This window comes from Pan troglodytes, chromosome 1, assembly GCF_028858775.2.
Source record: "Pan troglodytes isolate AG18354 chromosome 1, NHGRI_mPanTro3-v2.0_pri, whole genome shotgun sequence".
Taxonomy (NCBI): Eukaryota; Metazoa; Chordata; class Mammalia; order Primates; family Hominidae; genus Pan; species Pan troglodytes.
Window position 1 is genome coordinate 81,214,011 of NC_072398.2, and position 22,182 is coordinate 81,236,192.

At 44.4% G+C, this 22,182-nt stretch overlaps 1 protein-coding gene across 10 annotated transcripts in view; it reads left to right on the top strand.

Moving 5' to 3' along the window:
• The window catches only part of ADCY10 (adenylate cyclase 10), a 106,961-nt gene that overhangs the window by 18,422 nt on the left and 66,357 nt on the right, over positions 1–22,182 (top strand). For 7 of the 10 annotated variants that reach the window (XM_016931788.4, XM_003308592.7, XM_063811589.1 and 4 more), the window contains 5 exons: positions 1,531–1,619; positions 14,284–14,475; positions 17,267–17,385; positions 17,685–17,761; positions 19,241–19,430. In XM_016931788.4, coding sequence (XP_016787277.2) covers positions 1,531–1,619; positions 14,284–14,475; positions 17,267–17,385; positions 17,685–17,761; positions 19,241–19,430 — 667 coding nt within the window. The remainder of the gene's footprint in view (positions 1–1,530; positions 1,620–14,283; positions 14,476–17,266; positions 17,386–17,684; positions 17,762–19,240; positions 19,431–22,182) is intronic. The other 3 variants (XM_016931836.4, XM_063811580.1, XM_063811594.1) reach the window with 1 other exon arrangement.

The window sequence follows — 22,182 nt, forward strand, 5'->3', positions numbered from 1 at the left end:
GAGTATTTTAGATGTTACAAATAGAAGACTGTACTTTTACAAAGCCACAATAGGCAGTGGGGTGGGGAGTGGGGAGACTGTACAAACATTGATCAGGAAAGGCCAAGAACCTCAGAAGCTCCAGAGATGAAGGAGAAAGCCTCATGACATTACCCACTCCTTGAGCTTTACTAATGCCATCTCCTGGGTCTTAATGGTACCTTCTATAAAGGTTTCTTCAGGCCTTACTTTGAGCACCATAATACTGCAATGCAATTCCTTTTTTTTTTTTTTTTTTTTTTTTGAGATGGAGTCTCGCTCTGTCACCAGGTTGGAGTGCACTGGCGCGATATGGGCTCACTGCAACCTCTGCCTCCCGGGTTCAAGCGATTCTCCTGCCTCAGCCTCCTGAGTAGCTGGGAATACAGATGCGTGCCACCACACCCAGCTAATTTTTGTATTTTTAGTAGAGACGGGGTTTCCCATGTTGGCCAGGATGGTCTCCATCTCTTGACCTCATGATCCACCTGCCTTGGCCTCCCAAAGTGCTGGGATTACAGGTGTGAGCCACCATGCTCGGCCTGCAGTGCAACTCTGATGTTATAACCACCTGGAGTTAGTGCAGGATTTCATTGGTTGAATCCTCTACAAACTTCAGACACTAGCTGCAGGCTCTGGGATCCCCAGACCACCGGCACTTCTGACCAACTACCTACAAATCTGGGGATCTCCTTAATGCCCTCAGGTTCAGTAATTCACTGAAATGACTCACAGAACTCAGCAAAGTGCTACACTTACAGTTATGGTTTTATTATAAAGGCTACAAATCAGGACCAGCCAAATTAAACACACACACACACACACACACACACACATTTTTTTTCACATTATCATTTTCTTCCCTGCTGAAAACCCTTTGCCATTTGTCTCCCTTATTTTTTGACTCCCTCAAACTCATTCCTACCATCTCTTATCAGTCTATCCTAGAGCATAAAACTATCAATCTTTATAGTGAAGGGAACCATAGAGATCATGAAGCTCAACTACTCTTTTCCCAGGTGAGGAAATAGGAGGCAACCAGGGCAGCAAAGTGACTTCTCCAGGGTCACACAGTGAAGCGGTATCAAGCCTGAGATCAGAAACCAGTCTTCTTAATGTTATTCCTGCTGCCCTTTCAACTCTACCATCCCCTTCATTCTGTCACCATGCTCCTCTCTTGTCATTCCCTCATTTGTTTGTTCCCATCTCCTGTGGCTATAGTTCTAAACCAAGTTCAGAAGTGAAAATCTCCCTAAGTCTCAAAGTGTCATGTCAGTTTGAACAAGGTTTTGAGCTACATGTGACTGAATTTTGGGAAACCTGTAACCTCTAAGAGTTCCTCTTTGGATTTCCCCTGGCCCTTTCAGCCCCTAGGTGTCCCAGAGTCTCCTGACAACTGTAAGGACAGGAAGGCCCACTGCCCAAGAGAATAGGGACTGGGAGCCTCCTCTCGCTAGCACTGCAGAGCCAAACTTCCCTCTCTGAGCCTGCACCCTCCTTCTGCCTTCTTAGACCTCCTGAGGCTTGCATGCACGCTGAAGCCTGATCCTGAACTGGAGGTGTCCCTACAAAAGTATGTGATGGAAAGCATTTTGAAGCAGGTATTTTCAAAATTGAATTTACTGGCTTTGGGGATATCAGGGATCTGGACAGCTAGAATTTTAAGATTTAAGAAAAAAAAACCAGCAGCTACTAGTAAATAGTAAAATGTTCCATTAAAATAAAAAGACTTCCTTTTTTTTTTTTTTTTTGAGACAGAGTCTCACTCTGTCACCCAGGCTGAAGTGCAACAGCATGATCTTGGCTCACTGCAACCTCCGCCTCCCGGGTTCAAGCAATTCTCCTGCCTCAGCCTCCCACATGCGCCACACACCCAGCTAACTTTTTGTATTTTTAGTAGAGATGGAGCTTCACCATGTTGGCCTGACTGGTCTCAAATTCCTGACCTCAAGAAATCTGCCCGCCTCACCCTCCCACAGTGCTGGGATTATGGGCATGAACCACCACACTGAGCCTAAAAAGACATTCTCTATGTGTAGGTGACTGTGAAATTCATTGTTCAAATCTCAATACTTTCAAAGAGATCATTATTCATAATTACAATATGACAACAGGCATAAAATAGGACTGCGTTGCCTTATATAATTGCGCAAATGGGAGCTGTTGCAAGCATATAAGAATACGTGGGCACCCTTTCTATATGCCACATAGCAGAAAGACTTCAAGTGGATGAACATTGGTACACTATTTCTCCAAGTCATTTGCATTAGCTCTTAAGTTTTGAGATTTAACAATGCAGGTAATTAGAATACTCTGAGCTACCTCCACCCTCCAATATTTTCTCTTTTTATTCTCTTAATCTTGGTTCTCTCAAATTTATTAATCCATGTGAATTATAACTATCTCTTATCACTCACCATATGCCAGTCACTCTGCTAGTTCACGTATTTATTCTTTACAGTCCTTGGTAGATATTTTTATCCTCATTTTATATGCATGAGAAAACTGAGACCCAGAGAACACTACAGCCTTTCCTGAGGTTGTCAAGTAAAAGATATAGCTAGGATTTGGACCCTGGTCTATCTGACTTTTACAATTTTTGTACAGGCTATCCACCCTCCTAATATATGCCTGCTTTAATACTTAGTCCCATCAAAATGCTGTTGTGTCCTGGAGGAAATCTTTGTAACAAAGGCCTGTCCAGTGGGTAGCTGCCTTCATAGAGTGAATTGGAGAGGTATCAGAATGCACCCTGCCACCTTCAGCCCATTGTAAAAACATTACCCCTAGTGCCTGCATTGCTTGACTCTTCATGGCTTTTGAAGCTTAAAAAAGTCACCCCATTCTCCCCCAGCCATTCTCAAGAGATATAATACATTATGCTTCTTTAATTGCAACCAGTTGAAAACAAGGTCTTTAGCAATGGAATATAAGATGGACTCTGTGAGTCACTGGGAAAATTCCAGGTAGGAAAAATGTTTACCTGGTGAAGAGGTACAGCTAAGAGGGTTGAAAATAAGACCAAAGACAACCTTTTACAACTTTACCAAAACCAGACCCTGCACCCAAAGAAGAGAAGTCCTTAAAGATACCGTAGTCCTCTTTTCCAAGCCAAAACTCAGAATACATAGTCTGACAGAAGTTTATTATTTATTTGTGAATGATTTTATTTGAAAAATCAGTGGCCACATCCAACTTTTTCTCTGTCCCTGAGTTCTCCTCTAGCTTCCTCTCTTAGTATCTCAATCCAAATGCCTTAGAAGTCCAACCTCCTCCCTCTCCCTCTCCCCTTTCCCCTCTCCCCTCTCCCCTCTTTCCACGGTCTCCCTCTGATGCCGAGCCGAAGCTGGATGGTACTGCTGCCATCTCAGCTCACTGCAACCTCCCTGCCTGATTCTCCTGCCTCAGCCTGCCGAGTGCCTGCGATTGCAGGCGCGCGCCGCCATGCCTGACTGGTTTTCGTATTTTTTTGGTGGAGACGGGGTTTCGATGTGTCGGCCGGGCTGGTCTCCAGCTCCTAACCGCGAGTGATCTGCCAGCCTCGGCCTCCCGAGGTGCCGGGATTGCAGACGGAGTCTCGTTAACTCAGTGCTCAATGGCGCCCAGGCTGGAGTGCAGCGGCGTGAACTCGGCTCGCTACAACCACCTCCCAGCCGCCTGCCTTGGCCTCCCTAAGTGCCGAGATTGCAGCCTCTGCCTGGCAGCCACCCCGTCTGGGAAGTGAGGAGCGTCTCCGCCTGACCGCCCATCGTCTGGGATGTGAGGAGCCCCTCTGCCTGGCTGCCCAGTCTGGAAAGTGAGGAGCGTCTCTGACCGGCCGCCATCCCATCTAGGAAGTGAGGAGCGCCTCTTCCCGGCCGCCATCACATCTGGGAAGTGAGGAGCGTCTCTGCCCGGCCGCCCATCGTCTGAGATGTGGGGAGCACCTCTGCCCTGCCGCCCCGTCCGGGATGTGAGGAGCGTCTCTGCCCGGCCGCCCCGTCTGAGAAGTGAGGAGACCCTCTGCCTGGCAACCGCCCCGTCTGAGAAGTGAGGAGCCCCTCCACCCGGCAGCCACCCCGTCTGAGAAGTGAGGAGCGTCCTCCCTCCTCGTCCGGAAGGGAGGTGGGGGGGTCAGCCCCCCGCCCGGCCAGCCGCCCTGTCCGGGAGGTGGGGGGCGCCTCTGCCCAGCCGCCCCTACTGGGAAGTGAGGAGCCCCTCTGCCCGGCCAGCCGCTCTGTCTGGGAGGGAGGTGGGGGGGTCAGCCCCCCGCCTGGCCAGCCGCCCCGTCCGGGAGGTGAGGGGCGCCTCTGCCCGGCCGCCCCTACTGGGAAGTGAGGAGCCCCTCTGCCCGGCCAGCCGCCCCGTCTGGGAGGGAGGTGGGGGGGTCAGCCCCCCGCCCGGCCAGCCGCCCCGTCCGGGAGGGAGGTGGGGGGGTCAGCCCCCCGCCCGGCCAGCCGCCCTGTCCGGGAGGTGAGGGGCGCCTCTGCCCGGCCGCCCCTACCGGGAAGTGAGGAGCCCCTCTGCCTGGCCAGCCGCCCCGTCTGGGAGGGAGGTGGGGGGGTCAGCCCCCCGCCTGGCCAGCCGCCCCGTCCGGGAGGGAGGTGGGGGGATCAGCCCCCCGCCCGGCCAGCCGCCCTGTCCGGGAGGTGAGGGGCGCCTCTGCCCGGCCGCCCCTACTGGGAAGTGAGGAGCCCCTCTGCCCAGCCAGCCGCCCTGTCTGGGAGGGAGGTGGGGGGGGTCAGCCCCCCGCCCGGCCAGCCACCCCGTCCGGGAGGTGAGGGGCGCTTCTGCCCGGCCACCCCTACTGGGAAGTGAGGAGCTCCTCTGCCCGGCCACCACCCCATCTGGGAGGTGTACTCAACAGCTCATTGAGAACGGGCCATGAAGACAATGGCGGTTTTGTGGAATAGAAAGGGGGGAAAGGTGGGAAAAAGATTGAGAAATCGGATGGTTGCCGTGTCTGTGTAGAAAGAGGTAGACATGGGAGACTTTTCATTTTGTTCTGTACTAAGAAAAATTCTTCTGCCTTGGGATCCTGTTGATCTGTGACCTTACCCCCAACCCTGTGCTCTCTGAAACATGTGCTGTATCCACTCAGGGTTGAATGGATTAAGGGCGGTGCAAGATGTGCTTTGTTAAACAGATGCTTGAAGGCAGCATGTTCGTTAAGAGTCATCACCACTCCCTAATCTCAAGTACCCAGGGACACAAACACTGCGGAAGGCCGCAGGGTCCTCTGCCTAGGAAAACCAGAGAACTTTGTTCACTTGTTTATCTGCTGACCTTCCCTCCACTATTGTCCTGTGACCCTGCCAAATCCCCCTCTGCGAGAAACACCCAAGAATGATCAATAAAAAATAAAAAAATAAAAAAAAAAAGAAAAATCAAGGCCAGGCTCATGCCTGTAATCCCAGCACTTTGGGAGGCCCAGACAGGTGGATCACTTGAGCCCAGGAGTTCAAGACCAGCCTGGACAACATGGCAAAACCCCATCTCCACAAAAATACAAAAATTAGTTGGGTGTGGTGGCACGTGCCTGTAGCCCCGGCCGCTAGGGAGGCCGAGGTGAGAGGATCACTTGAGCAAGGAGACGGAGCTTGCAGTGAGCCGAGATGGTGCCACTGCACTCCAGCCTTGGGGACAGAGCAAGACCCTGTCTCTAAAAAAAAAAGAAAAGAAAAGAAAAAAATCAGCACATTGGTTAATTAGAAATTATTAAATCTCTTTTATAAAAAGAATAAAATTACATGAAACCAGGACCTTCTAGGCAGTTAGGAAGCATGGCTGCATTATTCCCTATACCAATTTCTTCTTTAATCTAGAAAATGTGCTTCACATTGTCGTTGAAGAATCTGACACTTCTGTGCTATTTCAGGGAGAAAGTGCAGTGATTTTCCCCCATTGATTTGCTATGTATTTGATTAACAAAATTCAGGGATGATGATTGGCAGGGATAATTTGGGAACACTCTCCTTTCTTTTTTTTTTTTTTTTTGAGACAGAGTCTCGCTCTGTCACCCAGGCTGGAGTGCAGTGGCGCAATCTTGGCTCACTGCAAGCTCCGCCTCCCGGGTTCACGCCATTCTCCTGCCTCAGCCTCCTGAGTAGCTGGGACTACAGGCGCCCGCCACCACGCCCGGCTACGTTTTTGTATTTTTAGTAGAGACAGGGTTTCACCGTGTTAGCCAGGATGGTCTCGATCTCCTGATCTCGTGATCTTCCTGCCTCAGCCTCCCAAAGTGCTGGGATTACAGATGTGAGCCACTGCGCCCGGCCCAACACTCTCCTTTCTTTTCCCTGTGCCTGTCGTGTTGGAGAGAAGAGGGGACCTAAATGAAATATACTACCCCAGAGAGGCAGGAGAGTGTGGCAGATTAAACGTTAGATGAGCCAGGCGTGATGGCTCATGCCTGTAATCCCAGCACTTTGGGAGGCTGAGGTGGGCGGATCACCAGGTCAGGAGTTCAAGACCAGCCTGACCAACATGGTGAAACCCTGTCTCTACTAAAAATACAAAAATTAGCCAGGCGTGGTGGCACACACCTGTAATCCCAGCTACTCAGCAGGCTGAGACAGGAGAATCGCTTGAACCCAGGAGGCGGAGGTTGCAGTGAGCCGAGATTGCGCCACTGCACTCCAGCCTGGGTGACAGAGTGAGACTCTGTCTCAAAAAATAAATAAATAAATAAATAAATGTTGGATGAGGAGTCTGGAGATTTGGGTTCTAGTTTATTGTGTCCTTATGTGACCTTGGGAAAGTTGTGTTACTTCTCCATACATCAGTTATCTAATTGGTAAAATGGGGATAATAATACTGATTTCATTTTGTTTGAACGTAGAGTAGGATAGAATGTGAAAACATTCCAGAAGATACCTAATGAAAATAGAAGGTTGAATTACATAGCATGCTATTCTTATCCCTAACTATAAAAATAAGAGAGCCAAACTCCCAGATGGCATCTGTGGACCTGCCTGGGGCCTGGGGGAACTCATCACCCTGAAGGGAAAGACACAAGCCTGGCTGGCTTTGCCACCTGCTGATTGTAGAGTGCTAGAGCCTTGAACAAAAAAGGTGGTAGCCTGGTAGTAGTCACAGTGGGCCTTGGGCAATATCCAGTGCTGTGCTGGCTTCAGGTCTGACCCAGTGCAGTCTCAATGATGGTAGCCACAAGGGTGCTTGTGTGACCCCACCCCCAGCTCCAAGCAGCTCAGCACAGAGAAATAGAGACTCCATTTGTTTGGGAGAAAGTAAGGGAAGAGAACAAAAGTCTCTGCCTGGTAATCCAGAGAATTCTTCTGGATCTTATTTAAGACCACAAAGGTGGTACCTCTATGAGTCTGCAAGAACCATAGCATTACTGCACTTGCAGTGCTCTGTAACATAGATATGGCTTAGATCACAACACCCAAGTTTTTCTGAGTATATGGAAAGCCTTCCCAAGGAGGGCAGGTACAAACAGTCCTAAATGTCAAAGACTACAATAAATACCTAACTCTTCAATGTCCAGACACTGATGAACTTTCACAAGTATCAAGACCATCCAGGAAAACATGACCTCACCAAAGGAACTAAATAAGGCACCAGGGTGGAGAAACAGAGATATGTGACCTTTCAGACAGGTAATTCAAAAAAGCTGTTTGAGGAAACTCAAATTTAAGATAACACAGAGAAGGAATTTAGAAACTTTCAGCCATGCTAACTAAGAAAAGAAGAGAAAAGACCCAAATAAGTAAAATCAGAAATGAAAGAGGAGACATTACAACTGATAACACAGAAATTCAAAGGATCATTGGTGGCTACTATGAGCAATTATATGCCAATAAATTGGAAAATCTAGAAGAAATGTATAAACTCCTATACACATACATCCTATCAATATTGGACCCTGAAGAAATCTAAAACCTGAACAGATGAATAACAAGTAACAAGATCTAAGCCATAATAAAAAGTCTCCCAGCAAAGAAAAGCCTGGGACCCGAAGTATTCACTGCTGAATTCTACCAAAGACTTGAAGAACTAATAACAACCATACTCAAACTACTCTGAAACATAGAAGAGAAGGGAATACTTCCAAACTCATTCTACAAGGCCAGTATTACCCTGATACCAAAACCAGACAAAAGTACATCAAAAAAAGAAAGCTACAGGCCAGTATCTCTGATGAATATTGATGTAAAAATCCTCAGCAAAATACTAGCAAACGGGGTTCAACAACATATTAAAAAGATCATCCATCATGATCAAGTGGGATTTATCCCAGGGATGCAAGGGTGGTTGGACATATGCAAATCAAACACTGTGATATGTCTTATCTACAGAATGAAGGACAAAAACCATATTATCATTTCAGTTGATGCTGAAAAAGCAGTTGATAAAATTCAACATCCCTTCATGATAAAAATTCCCAAAAAACTGTGTATAGAAGGAACATACCCCAACATAAGAAAAGCCATATAGAATAGACCGACCACTAGTATCATAATGAATAGCCTTTCCTCTAAGATCTAGAACACAAGGATGCCCACTTTACCACTGTTTTTCAACATAATACTGGAAGTCCTATGTAATCAGACAAGAGAAAGAAAGAAATGGCATACAAATTGGAAAGGAAGAAGTCAAATTATCCTTGTTTTCAGATGATCTTATTATATTTGGAAAAACCTAAAGACTCCACCAAAAAACCATTAGAACTGATACACAAATTCAGCAAGGTCACAGTATGCAAAATCATCATACAAAAATCAGGATTTCTTTTTTTTTTTTTTTTTTTTTGAGACGGAGTCTCCCTCTTTCGCCCAGGCTGGACTGCAGTCGCGCTATCTCGGCTCACTGGACGCTTCGGCTCACTGCACGCTCCGCCTCCCGGGTTCACTCTATTCTCCTGCCTCAGCCTCCTGAGTAGCTGGGACCACAGGCGCCCACCACCACCCCCCGCTAATTTTTTGTGTTTTTAATAGAGACGGGGTTTCACCGTGTTAGCCAGGATGGTCTCAATCTCCTGACCTCGTGATCCGCCCGCCTCGGCCTCCCAAAGTGCTGGGATTACAGGCGTGAGCCACCGCGCCCGGCCCAAAAATCAGCATTTCTATATGCTAACAGTGAACAATCTGAAAAAGAAATCAAGAAAGTAATCCTGTTAACAATAGCTAAAAATAAAATAAAGTACCTAGTAATTAACCAAAGAAGTGAAAGATCTCTACCGTGAAAACTATAAAATGTTGACACAAGAAATTGAAGAGGCCACAAAAAAAAATGAAAGATATTCCATGCTTATAGATTGGAAGAATGTTCATACTACCCAAAGCAATCTACAGATTCAATGCAATACCTAACAAAATACCAATGACATTCTTCACAGAAATAGAAAAAAAAAATTCTAAAATTTACATGGAACCACAAAAGACCCAGAGTAGCCAAAGCTATCTGAAGCAAAAAGAATAAATCAGGAGGAATCATATTATCTGACTTCAAATTATACCACAGAGCTATAGCAACCCAAATAGCATAGTACTGGCATAAAAACAGACACAAAGACCAGTGGAACAGAATAGAGAACCAAGAAATAAATTCATACATCTACAGTGAACTAATTTTTGAAAAAGAGCCAAGAATATAAAGGAAAAGACAATCCCTTCAATAAATTGTGCTGGGAAAACTGGATATCCATATGCAGATGAATGAAACTAGACTCCTATCTCTTGCTATATACAAAAATCAAGTCAAAATGGACTTTGAGACATCAAACCATGAAACTACTACAAGAAAACATTGGGGAAACTCTCAAGGACATTGGAGTGGGCAAAGATTTCTTGAGTAATTCCCCACAAGCACAGGCAACCAAAGCAAAAATGGACAGATGGGATAACTGAAAAAAAATCAAGTGTTTTTTTTTTTTTTTTAGAATTATTTTATCAGATAAAAAATTAGTTTCATTGATGATTTTTTTAAATCTTTTATTTTTATATTTATTTATTTTTTTATTATACTTTAAGTTCTAGGGTACATGTGCACAACGTGCAGGTTTGTTACATTATGTATACATGTGCCATGTTGGTATGCTGCACCCATTAACTCGTCTTTTACATTAGGTATATCTCCTAATGCTATCCCTCCCCCTTCCCCCCACCCCATGACAGGCCCCGGTGTGTGATGTTCCCCACCCTGTGTCCAAGTGTTCTCATTGTTCAATTCCCACCTATGAGTGAGAACATGCAGTGTTTGGTTTTCTATCCTTGTGTTAGTTTGCTCAGAATGATGGTTTCCAACTTCATCCATGTCCCTACAAAGGACATGAACTCATCCTTTTTATGGGTGCATAATATTCCATTGTGTATACGTGCCACATTTTCTTAATCCAGTCTACCACTGATGGACATTTGGGTTGGTTCTAGGTCTTTGCTATTGTGAATAGTGCCACAATAAACATACATGTGCATGTGTCTTTATAGCAGCATGATTTATAATCCTTTGGGTATATACCCAGTAATGGGATGGCTGGGTCAAATGGTATTTCTGGTTCTAGATCCCTGAGGAATCACCACACTGTCTTCCACAATGGTTGAACTAGTTTGCAGTCCCACCAACAGTGTAAAAGTGTTCCTATTTCTCCACATCCTCTCCAGCACCTGTTGTTTCCTGACTTTTTAATGATTGCCATTCTAACTGGTGTGAGATGGTATCTCATTGTGGTTTTGATTTGCATGTCTCTGATGGCCAGTGATGATGAACATTTTTTCATCTGTCGGCTGCATAAATGTCTTCTTTTGAGAAGTGTCTGTTCACATCCTTTGCCCACTTTTTGATGGGGTTGTTTGATCTTTTTCTTGCAAATTTGTTTAAGTTCTTTGTAGATTCTGGATATTAGCCCTTTGTTAGATGGGTAGATTGTAAAAATTTTCTCCCATTCTGTAGGTTGCCTGTTCACTCTGATGGTGATTTCTTTTGCTGTGCAGAAGCTCTTTAGTTTAATTAGATCCTGTTTGTCAATTTTGGCTTCTGTTGCCATTGCTTTTGGTGTTTCGGTCATGAAGTCCTTGCCCATGCCTATGTACTAAATGGTATTGCCTAGGTTTTCTTCTAGGGTTTTTATGGTTTTAGGTCTAACATTTAAGTCTTTAATCCATCTTGAATTAATTTTTGTATAAGGTGTAAGGAAGGGATCCAGTTTCAGCTTTCTACATATGGCTAGCCAGTTTTCCCAGCACCATTTATTAAATAGGGAATCCTTTCCCTATTTCTTGTTTTTGTCAGGTTTGTCAAAGATCAAATGGTTGTAGATGTGTGGTATTATTTCTGAGGGCTCTGTTCTGTTCCATTGGTCTATATTTCTGTTTTGGTACCAGTACCATGCTGTTTTGGTTACTGTAGACTTGTAGTATAGTTTGAAGTCAGGTAGCATGATGCCTCCAGCTTTGTTCTTTTTGCTTAGGATTGTCTTGGCAATGCAGGCTCTTTTTTGGTTCCATATGAACTTTAAAGTAGATTTTTCCAATTCTGTGAAGAAAGTCATTGGTAGCTTGATGGGGATGGCATGGAATCTATAAATTACCTTGGGCAGTATGGCCATTTTCATAATATTGATTTTTCCTATCCATGAGCATGGAATGTTCTTCCATTTGTTTGTGTCCTCTTTTATTTCGTTGAGCAGTGGTTTGTAGTTCTCCTTGAAGAAGTCCTTCACATCCCTTGTAAGTTGGATTCCTAGGTATTTTATTCTCTTTGAAGCAATTGTGAATGGGAGTTCACTCATGATTTGGCTCTCTGTTTGTCTGTTATTGGTGTATAGGAATGCTTGTGATTTTTGCACATTGGTTTTAACATCAAGTTTTAAAAGTTTCTGCACAGCAAAAGAAACTATCAACAAAGTGAAGAAATCAAAGAAAATATTTGCAAACTACCCATTTGACAAGGGATTAATCACCAGAATATATAAGAAGCTGTAACAGCTCTATAGAAAAAAATCTAATAATCTGATTAAAAAATGGGTAAAAGGTCTGAATAAGGCCAGGTGCAGTGGCTCACAGCTGTAATCCCAGCACTTTGGGAGGCTGAGGCGGGCAAATCACGAGATCAGGAGTTCAAGACCAGCCTGGCCAACATGGTGAAACCCCGTCTCTACTAAAAATACAAAAAATTAGCTGGGCGTAGTGGTGGGCGCCTGTAATCCCAGCTACGCAGAGGCTGAGGCAACAGAATCGCTTGAACCCAGGAGGCGGAGGTTGCAGTGAGCTGAGATGTGCCACTGCACTCCAGCCCGGGTGACAGAGTGAGACTCCATCTCAAAAAAAAAAGATCAAAATAGACATGTCTCAAAGGAAGACATTAAAATGGCAAACAAGTATGTGAAAAATATGTGAAAAGGTGCTAAACATCACCGATCATCAGATAAATGAAAATCAAAACTACAGTAAGATTATCATCTTACCCCAGTTAACATGACTTTTATCCAAAAGACAGGCAATAACAAACGCTGGACAGGATGTGGAAAAAAGGGAATCCTTGTACACTGTTAATGAGAAAGTAAATTAGCACAGCCATCATGGAGAACAGTTTGAAAGTTCCTCAAAAAGCTAAAAATAGAGCTACCATACAATCTAGAAACTCTACTCCTAGATACATACTCAAAAGAAAAGAAATCAATATATTGAAGAGATACCTACACTCCCATGTTTACTGCAGTGCTATTCACAGTAGTTAAGACTTGGAAGCAGCTTAAGTGCCCATCAACAGAGAAATGGATAAAGAAAATGTGGTACATATACACAACAAAGTACTATTCAGCCATAAAAAAGAATGAGATCTGTCATTTGCAACAACGTGGATGGAACTAGAGGTCATTATATTAAGTGAAATAAACCAGGTATAGAAAGAGAAACCACATGTTCTCACTTATTTGTGGGAGCTAAAAATTAAAACTATTGGGCTGGGCACGGTGGCTCATGCCTGTAATCCCAGCACTTTGGGAGGCCAAGGCAGGCAGATCATGAGGTCAGGAGTTCGAGACCAGCCTGACTAACACAGTGAAACCCCGTCTCTACTAAAAATACAAAAATTAGCCAGGTGCGGTGGTGCATGCCTGCAATCCCAGCTACTCTGGAAGCTGAGGCAGTAGAATCGCGTGAACCCAGGAGGCAGAGGTTGCAGTGAGCCGAGATCGCGCCACTGCACTCCAGCCTGAGCAACAGAGCGAGACTCCGTCTCAAAAAAAAAAAAAAAAAATTAAAATGATTGAACTCACGGGGGTAGAGAATATAAGGATGGTTACCAAAGGCTGGGAAGGGTAGTGGGGGATGAGGAGGAATTGGGGGTGGTCAATGAGTACAAAAAAAGAGAAAGAATGAGAAAGACCTAGTATTTGCTAGTACAACAGGGTAACTATAGGAAAAAATAATTTAATCATTGATATGGTTTGGATTTGTATCCCCTCCCAAATCTCACGTTGAATTATAATCCCCAATGTTGGTGGAGGGGACTGGTAGGAGGTGATTGGATCATAGGGGTGGATTATACCCTTGCTATTCTCGTGATAGTGAATGAGTTCTCATGGGATCTGGTTGTTTAAAAGTGTGTAGCACTTCCCCCTGCTCTCCTCTGGCCATATAAGAAGTGCCTGCTTCTCCTTCATCTTCTGCCATATTATAAGTTTGAGTCCTCCCCAGCCATGCTTCCTGTACAGCCCATGGAACTGTGAGTCAATTAAACCTCTTTTCCTTGTAAATTACCCAGTATCAGGTAGTTCTTTATAACAGTGGGAGAACGGACTAATACAACCATACATTTTAAAAATAACTAAAAGAGTATAATTGGATTGTTTGTAACACAAAGGATAAATGCTTGAGGGGATGAATAATCCATTTACCCTGATGTGATTATTACGCATTGCATGCCTGTATCAAAATATCTCATGTAACACAAAAATATATACATCTACTATAGACCTACAAAAATTTAAAAATTTTAAATTTTTTTAAAAATAGGAGAGCCAAAAAAACAGTAGTTATTTCCCTTATTGCAATGGCTCATATTGGCATGAGGAAGCCAGCAGTTGGGGTAATGGAGTGGTTGCTGGCCAAAAATTAGCACCTGCATAAGTCCCCACTGGAAGAGAGGGATTTTGATTCTATTTCCATCTGCTCCACTTCAGGCATGCTGGCTCTGTCATGTTGTACCTCACCCATTCTGAGGTAGACATTCCCTAGATGATTTCGGGTATGAGGTGGGGTGGTGTTGGGGGAGGGATCCACTGCCAAGGACACCTACAGAAAGCTGCTCTCTACTTTGTAGATTGATAACAAACAGCTTCAGGGCTATTTGTCTGAGCTTCGCCCAGTGACGATTGTGTTTGTGAACCTGATGTTTGAAGACCAAGACAAAGCAGAAGAGATAGGCCTGGCCATCCAGGATGCCTATATGCACATCACTTCTGTCTTGAAGATCTTCCAAGGCCAAATCAATAAAGTCTTCATGTTTGACAAGGTAAGTGTGAACTATGGGATGGGAACCTACCAATAGTTTGAGGTTAGCATTCATGCACAAGCACATTGGTGAGAATAGACACAGGAAATTTAACCTAGAGGCTGGGCGTGGTGGCTCACGCCTGTAATCCCAGCTCTTTGGGAGGCAGAGGTGGGCGGATCACTTGAGGTCAGGAGTTCAAGACCAGACTGGCCAACATAGTGAAACCCTGTCTCTACTAAAAATGCAGAAATTTGCTGGGTGCGGTGGCACGTGCCTGTAATCTCAGCTACTCAGGAGGCTGAGGCAGGACAATGGCTTGAATCTGAGAGGCGGAGGTTGCAGTGAGCCGAGATCGCGCCACTGCACTCCAGCCTGGGCTATAGCGTGAGACTCCGTCTCAACTAAACAAAAAAAGAAATTTAACCTAGAAGGCCAGTCTTTATTTATAATTATAACTTCTATGGTGGATATGGCACTTACTATGTGCCAGGCACTGTTCTCAGGACCTGATCTGTGTTGACTCATTTCATCCTCGTGACCACTCTGAGCAGTAGGTGCTCTTGTCATTATCCTCATTACATAGATGAGGATGCTGAAACACAGATTAGGATACCAGGACAAGGCGAGATTACGTTTTGCTCATGATCATCAAGCTAGTAAGGGGGAGGCTGGGATTCAAACCCAGGCAGTCTGCCATCCCCGTCTGAGCTCACTATGCTGGGCTACCTCTCACTACACATAAGTCTCTAGCCCAGCGCATGATGTATTACCCAGGGGTTTCAGGTCAGGAGTCTAGTAACCTTCACACCCCAGAAGCTTGTTTCCAAGAAGGCCCACTTGCCATGTCAACACCTCCAGTTCCCCTTTTATTTTCATCCATGGCAGGGAGGGGACTGCCTCTGGCTCCCAGGTGTTTTCGCTCTGTTCTTTTTTTTTTTTTGAGACGGAATCTTGCTCTATTGCCCAGGCTGGAATGCAGTGGCACGATCTCGGCTCACTGCAACCTCCGTCTCCCGGGTTCAAGCGATTCTCTTGACTCAGCCTCCTGAGTAGCTGGGATTACAGGCATGCGCCACCACACCTGGCTAATTTTTGTATTTTTAGTAGAGATGAGGTTTCGCCATGTTGGCCAGGTGGGTCTCAAATTCCTGACCTCAAGTGATCCACCTGCCTCGGCCTCCCAAAGTGCTGGGATTACAGGCATGAGCCACTGCACCTGGTCTTCACTCTGTTCTTAATCAATTCGGAGAAAAGTGATGTGATGAACAAATGCCCACAGATGCATATGTGAGAATTGATTTTCCATCTCAATTCATTTTGTGTATTAAAAGCAGAGCACTTAATTACTGCCCCACATCCACTCACTCACTAATTCAACAAGCATTTACTGAGCATTTCATAGAAGACGAAAAAGCTAGGGCTGGGCAGCAGAGATGAGTAACACACATATTGACACAACCAGGCAGGAAGCACGCATTCCATATGAGACGAACTAACTCTGTGCTATGGGAGTTCTGGGAAAGGGATTACTTCCAGCCTGGTGCCTCCAGTATCTTCTTCAATACTGACTCATGGGTATCATAAGAAAAGAGTGTAGAATCTAAGAGAACAGTCTTTCGTGTCTTGCAGACATGGCTCCAAAGATTCCCAGCTGTGAGACTTAGCAAGTCATTGAACTTCTCTGAGCCTTGGTTTATTCCTCTTTGAATGGGGATAGTATTTGCCTCAAATGATTGTGGAAAGTTTTAAATAATGTAATATGTGTGAGGCACTTGGTGTAATGCTTATCTTAGAGTCAATAATGAGAGCTGTCATTCCATTGCTAGGGGGAATCAAAAGCTCTTGCCAGGCCGCTACATAAATTTGCAGGCAAAAGCTCCCTGCTTCCCCCAAAGGGGTTGCCCTCTTTACACGTACCTAGAAGCAGGGTTTACCCCTTCATGTCAAGGCAGATCCCAGTCCTTTTTAAGATCTAACAGTTGATCAAATTCTTTTGGAGAGGGTTGAAGAAATTGAGGTATTTTAGTGTTCTTTGCATTTTATCAGGATGTAACATGTCAAAAACTCAAAATTTCAACCCATCACCCTCTATTCACAATGCCCTTTTCTTATAGACAACAGCACCTGACTGAGGTCATTTTTTAAGTGACTAATACTACAAATGCCAAGTTTTAGAGTTGAATCATTGCATGGAACAGTTAGCTTTATGATAAGAAAACCTACTCACAGCCTAAGCCTTTATCCCTAAGAATAACAGTATCTGCAAAGTACTTTATAGTTTACGACGACTTTTTGAATATATATATAACATTCATTCTTTTAGTAGCCAAAAACATCTCAGCAGGTCTACAGTATATCCATTTTCAGAGAGATAAATGGAAGTTCCTAGATTGTAATTGACTTATCTAAGTTTCCACACTTGAGAAGTGGCTTGAGGACAGAGACTTTCTGATTCCAGAGCTGGTGCCTTTTCCACTGCTCTGTGCTGCTGCTTCATAGACTTAAACTGAGCACTTTGCAGCATGGACCTTGGCCACAGGAGAGAGTAGGCCGAAGCATGCACACAGATAGCTCAGCCCTATTCACTATATCTGGAGCAAAACAACCCCTTCTCAAGGGCTCAAGCCCTCCTGTTGATGATGCAGTAGAAGTGTTGAAGTGTACTAAAAATAAAATACTGTGAGAGAAATCATGATGAAATCTGATTCAGAAGCCAAAAATTGCCGCCGGCTCTCTGTTGAGCCTTCTGGCCAGTCCAGTTTAAAGCACACTGTCCATCAGCTGTGGTTGCTGTCTCTCTCCCTCACAGGGCTGCTCTTTCCTCTGTGTCTTTGGCTTCCCTGGGGAAAAGGTACCTGATGAGCTCACTCATGCTCTGGAATGTGCTATGGGTATATTTGACTTCTGCTCTCAAGTCCACAAAATCCAGTGAGTATTGACCCTGGTCCCACCCAGTGGTCCCTGACCCTTTTGAGGCATAAGTAGGGAGGGCATGCAGGGAACAGGAAAGAAAGAAGAATTAATTAAGAACTTAGTCCTGTGTCTCAAACTGTTGTTCCTCCTTCGCATCTCCGGGCCATGTAGAAATGCCATAAACTAATTCCAACGGGTAGAGAAAATCCTTTCCCACCCTTTCCCAACCCAGACATTATTTCCCACCCTTCCCACTTTCTCTACGCTCATTATCTTTATTTCTTTCCCCACAAATCTTGTCTCCCCTGCACCAGAACTGTATCCATCGGCATCGCCAGTGGGATTGTCTTCTGTGGGATCGTTGGACACACTGTGAGACACGAGTACACAGGTGTGCTGAGTCAGCTCATCTCCAGTTTTCTTTCCACAGACACAGCACCTTGCCACTGGGCTTTGCGGGAGGAAGCACAAAAATGAGTGAGACATGAGCCCTGCCCTCAGAAACTTTAGAGTCTTCCAGATGGAGCCAAGCCATGGAGCTCTCAATGCTTGCAGAGTGTGCATTTCTGGGGCTACGTATGAGTAGAGAAATATGTAGTCATGAGAGGGGAGCAGTGGGAGGCTAAATGTTGATGGAATGAGGGGCTCCTGTAATACTTTCCTGTTAACATTAAATAGTTACTTCTCTTAATTCCTGGAATAAGCTAGAACTCCTTAAAAATTATGAATGTTGATATTACTGAAAAATAATGACACTCTCAAAAGAGAGTAGTAATAAGTAAATCTTATCTCCAGATTTCACAACTCTATTACTTCCCTTTTCCATCCTATCAGGGTTTAAGATTTTCAGCAATAATGCATCTAAAATACTGAATATATGTAAAATACCACGATAGTTATGTCTGAAATGATACAATGTCTGAGATTTTCTTCGAAAGTACACAGGGTGGGGAGTGTATGGGGGTGAGGATGGGGCAGGATTAGCCATGGGCTAATGGCTTGTTGGGATGGGGTGATGGGTATATGGAAATTCATTATATTTTATTTTATGGTCAAATTTCTCCACAATAAATAGTTTTTAAAAAGAGTATCTTGTTCAGAAGTATTCAAGTTTATGTTAAAGTGATACATTTGCTACCACATTTGTAGTAATATTAATTGAAGGCTTACAAGCAGCCAGCTGCTGTTGAAAGTGATAAATGTGTATTAACTCATTAATCTTCATAAACTACCCTCTCAGATAGTTACTATTATCATCCCTATTTTATAGGTTAGAGAATGGAGGCATGAGGAGTTATTTAAAGTAATTGTTCCAAGTAGTTTGCACATAGTTAGGGGTAGAGCTGCTGTTCAACCCTGCACAGTCTGCCTTCAGAGCCTGTGCTTCAATCCTCCATGCACGCCTCTTCTAGCCCATTTACTAAATCGAGAAATCGCCAAATGAAGGTTTATTCATAGGAGCATACAGACACAATTTTGTGTCTCATATGGGGATCAGTACCCCAGGCCCAAGCTTGTGCTTGTCCACCTTGTGGCAGAAGACCAACTGACACCTTCTCTGAGAGCCTTCAGTGCTGTGGCCATCCCACTTACAGAGCCTGCTCCATACTCAAGGCCCTTCCATCCCTGAGCAGGTCATTCTCTTGACCTCCCAAGTGAGGCAGAAACTTTGCTAATGGCTAACTAACTCCCTGCACATTTTGTGAATAGCCATTGGCTGAATATGGGTCTTGAGACTAGGCTTCTGTGTCACTCATGAGCAGCAAAGGGAGTAAAGGGTAAAAATGCTATTTGGGGACAATGTTTCAGATTACATTCAGTTCAATGCCTGTTATTTCCCTGATCTTTGACTTTCTCTTTCTTGCTATAGTCATTGGTCAAAAAGTCAACTTAGCTGCCAGGATGATGATGTACTACCCAGGAATTGTGACCTGCGACTCTGTCACCTACAATGGGAGCAACCTACCAGCGTACTTTTTTAAAGAGCTTCCAAAGAAAGTTATGAAAGGTGTTGCAGATTCTGGACCATTGTATCAGTATTGGGGCCGTACTGAGAAAGTGTGAGTGTGGAGCATTAGTTTTGAAGTATATTTTAGTAAAGAAGCGGGAGAATTATGATAGCAAAGCAGTCACCCATTTAAGATTTGGAGCCAGTTCAAGAAGTTGAAATCTATGCTTTCCCCAGACCAAGGCCCAGACTTCAAAATCCTTAATCTTTCCTCCGTCTGACACTATGGCATGGTGGAAAATCCCATTCTCTCCTCAGATCTGAGAATATGAGGGTAATTCTTCAAAGGTTGTACAAACCAAACAAAAAATCCTCTCATTTGAGTATCTATTTGCACCCAAATGGGCCCAATCACCAACCATTTAATATTATTTACTAATTATGTCAACTGTATGCCGAGGCATTGTTAGGGTTAAAAGAGTATAAGATATTATTTCTCCTCTAAGTCTTTAGTGAAATACATTCCCCAAAAGCTCAGCATAGATTTATGGGTGTCACTTTGAAGCTTAAAATCCTTCAATGGCTTTCAGTCATTTTCATGGTGATGTTCAAAATCTTTGCAGTGACATACAAGGTACCACCTGCCTTTCCAACCTCATCTCCTCCTGTCCCCCCTCCTCTGGGTTGTTTAAGTAGATTGTCCTCATCAGCACCCACCTAATCCTGGTCTATTGGGAAAACCGCAGTCAATTTTTGAAACCCAGCTCGAGGGATTCATAGACATTCCTCTATGAATTCCCCATCCCAGCTAGACAGTTAAGCTCTTTCCCCCTTTGTCTTCCTTCTTCCTCTTCCTTTTTTCCTCCTATAGCATATGCTTCTATTAGAACACTCCTCGCCCTATATCACAATTATTCACTTCCTACAGTTTTCACTTGTTACACTGTGAACTCTTTGAAGATACTAATTATTTCTTTATTCTTATATCCCCAGTGCTTGGTATACAGTAGGTCCTCAATAATGATGAATAAATGAATGGCACAGAGAGCAGAAAGTTGTTATTCATTAGATTAGCAAGCTGGAATCGAGGTCTTCAAGAGTCAGATAACAGAACCAGGGCTGCAGTTGGGTCAAGGTGTCTTTATTATTCCCTTCAGTATTCCTGAGGCTTAGCACTGTGCTTGGCATACATAGGCCATCAATAAAGTGCAGTTTGAATACATGAATGAATAATAATTTTTAGTGAGTACTTATTAAACATCAGGTACTTTACCTCAAAATATATAATCCAGTCTTAATATTGACCATATGAGGTAGAAACTATTATAATTTCCATTTTATAAATTCAAAAACTGAGGCTCAGAGATGTTAAATGACTTGTCTATGGCCATATCTATAGTGAGCAATGGAGTCAAGATTCAGTCACAATAATGTGGCCTTACAGGCAATCACAAAACTTCAGTGGTGTGCAAAAATAAACATTTATTTTTCTCACAAATGTGGGGTTCAATTGATCTTGGCTGGATTTGGTTGATCTTGTCTTGGCTTATTCACGTGCCTGGGGTTCAACAGACTGTTGGCCAACCTAGCGGCCTCAGTTGGGATAACTAGGGCAATCTGGCTCTATGTGTCTCATCTTCCATCCAGCATGTTTGTCCTGGCAATACTGGAGGAGCAAGAGAGCAGGCCCAATGCAAAAGCATTTTTCAAGCCTCTTCCTATGTCTTATGTTTGCAGATAGTCCATTGACGAAAGCATTCACAAGGCTGAGTCCAGAATGAGAGGACTCTGCCAAGTTACACAGCAAAGGGCACAGAGGCAGGTACTGGGGCCAATAATGCAATCAGTTTACTATGCAAACCCAGGACTATCTGATCCCAAAGCCTGTATTCTTCATGATTTTTCTGTACCACCTCTGCAGATAAGAGTGTAGAAATACACACACAGTATGAACAGGGCCTAGTTCCTGCCCAGAAAACTCACAATCAAGTGGGGAAGACCAACATACACAAACTTAGCTGTATGTTACATGGGAACATTTGATATATGCTATAAGAGAGGCATAACAAAGTAGTATTGTAGTTCAGAGAAGGGCATAATCCATTTTGACTAAAAGGCTTCTTCAAGAGATAGTGTTATGGAGTGAGCAAACATATGCACCCTGGCCTATGTTTGGATACTGTCAGTATCCTGTGTTACCACCTGCTATGGGGTCTTGGGCAATTAAACTCTTTGTGCCTGAATTTCCTCACTGGCAAAATGAACATAAGAGTAGTACTATTTTTTTTTTTTTTTTTTGAGATGGAGCTTTGCTTTTGTTGCCCAGGATGGAATGCAATGGCGTGATCTTGGCTCACTGCAACCTCTGTCTCTTGGGTTCAAGCGATTCTCCTGCCTCAGCCTCCAGAGTAGCTGGGATGGCAGGCGCACGCCACCACGCCCAGCTAATTTTTGTATTTTTAGTAGAGACAGGTTTTCACCATGTTGGTCAGGCTGGTCTCAAACTCCTGACCTCAGATGATCCACCTGCCTCGGCCTCCCAAAATGCTGGGATTACAAGCATGAGCCACCGTGCCTGGCCAGTAGTCCTTTTTTTTCTTTTTGAGATGGAGTCTGGCTCTGCTGCCCACGCTGGATTGCAGTGGTGCGATCTCGGCTCACTGCAAGCTCCCCCTCCCGGGTTCACACCATTCTCCTGCCTCAGCCCCCTGAGTAGCTGGGACTACAGGCACCCGCCACCATGCCTGGCTAATTTCTTTTTGTATTTTTGGTAGAGATGGGGTTTCACCGTGTTAGCCAGGATGGTCTCGATCTCCTGACCTCGTGATCTGCCCACCTCGGCCTCCCAAAGGGCTGGGATTACA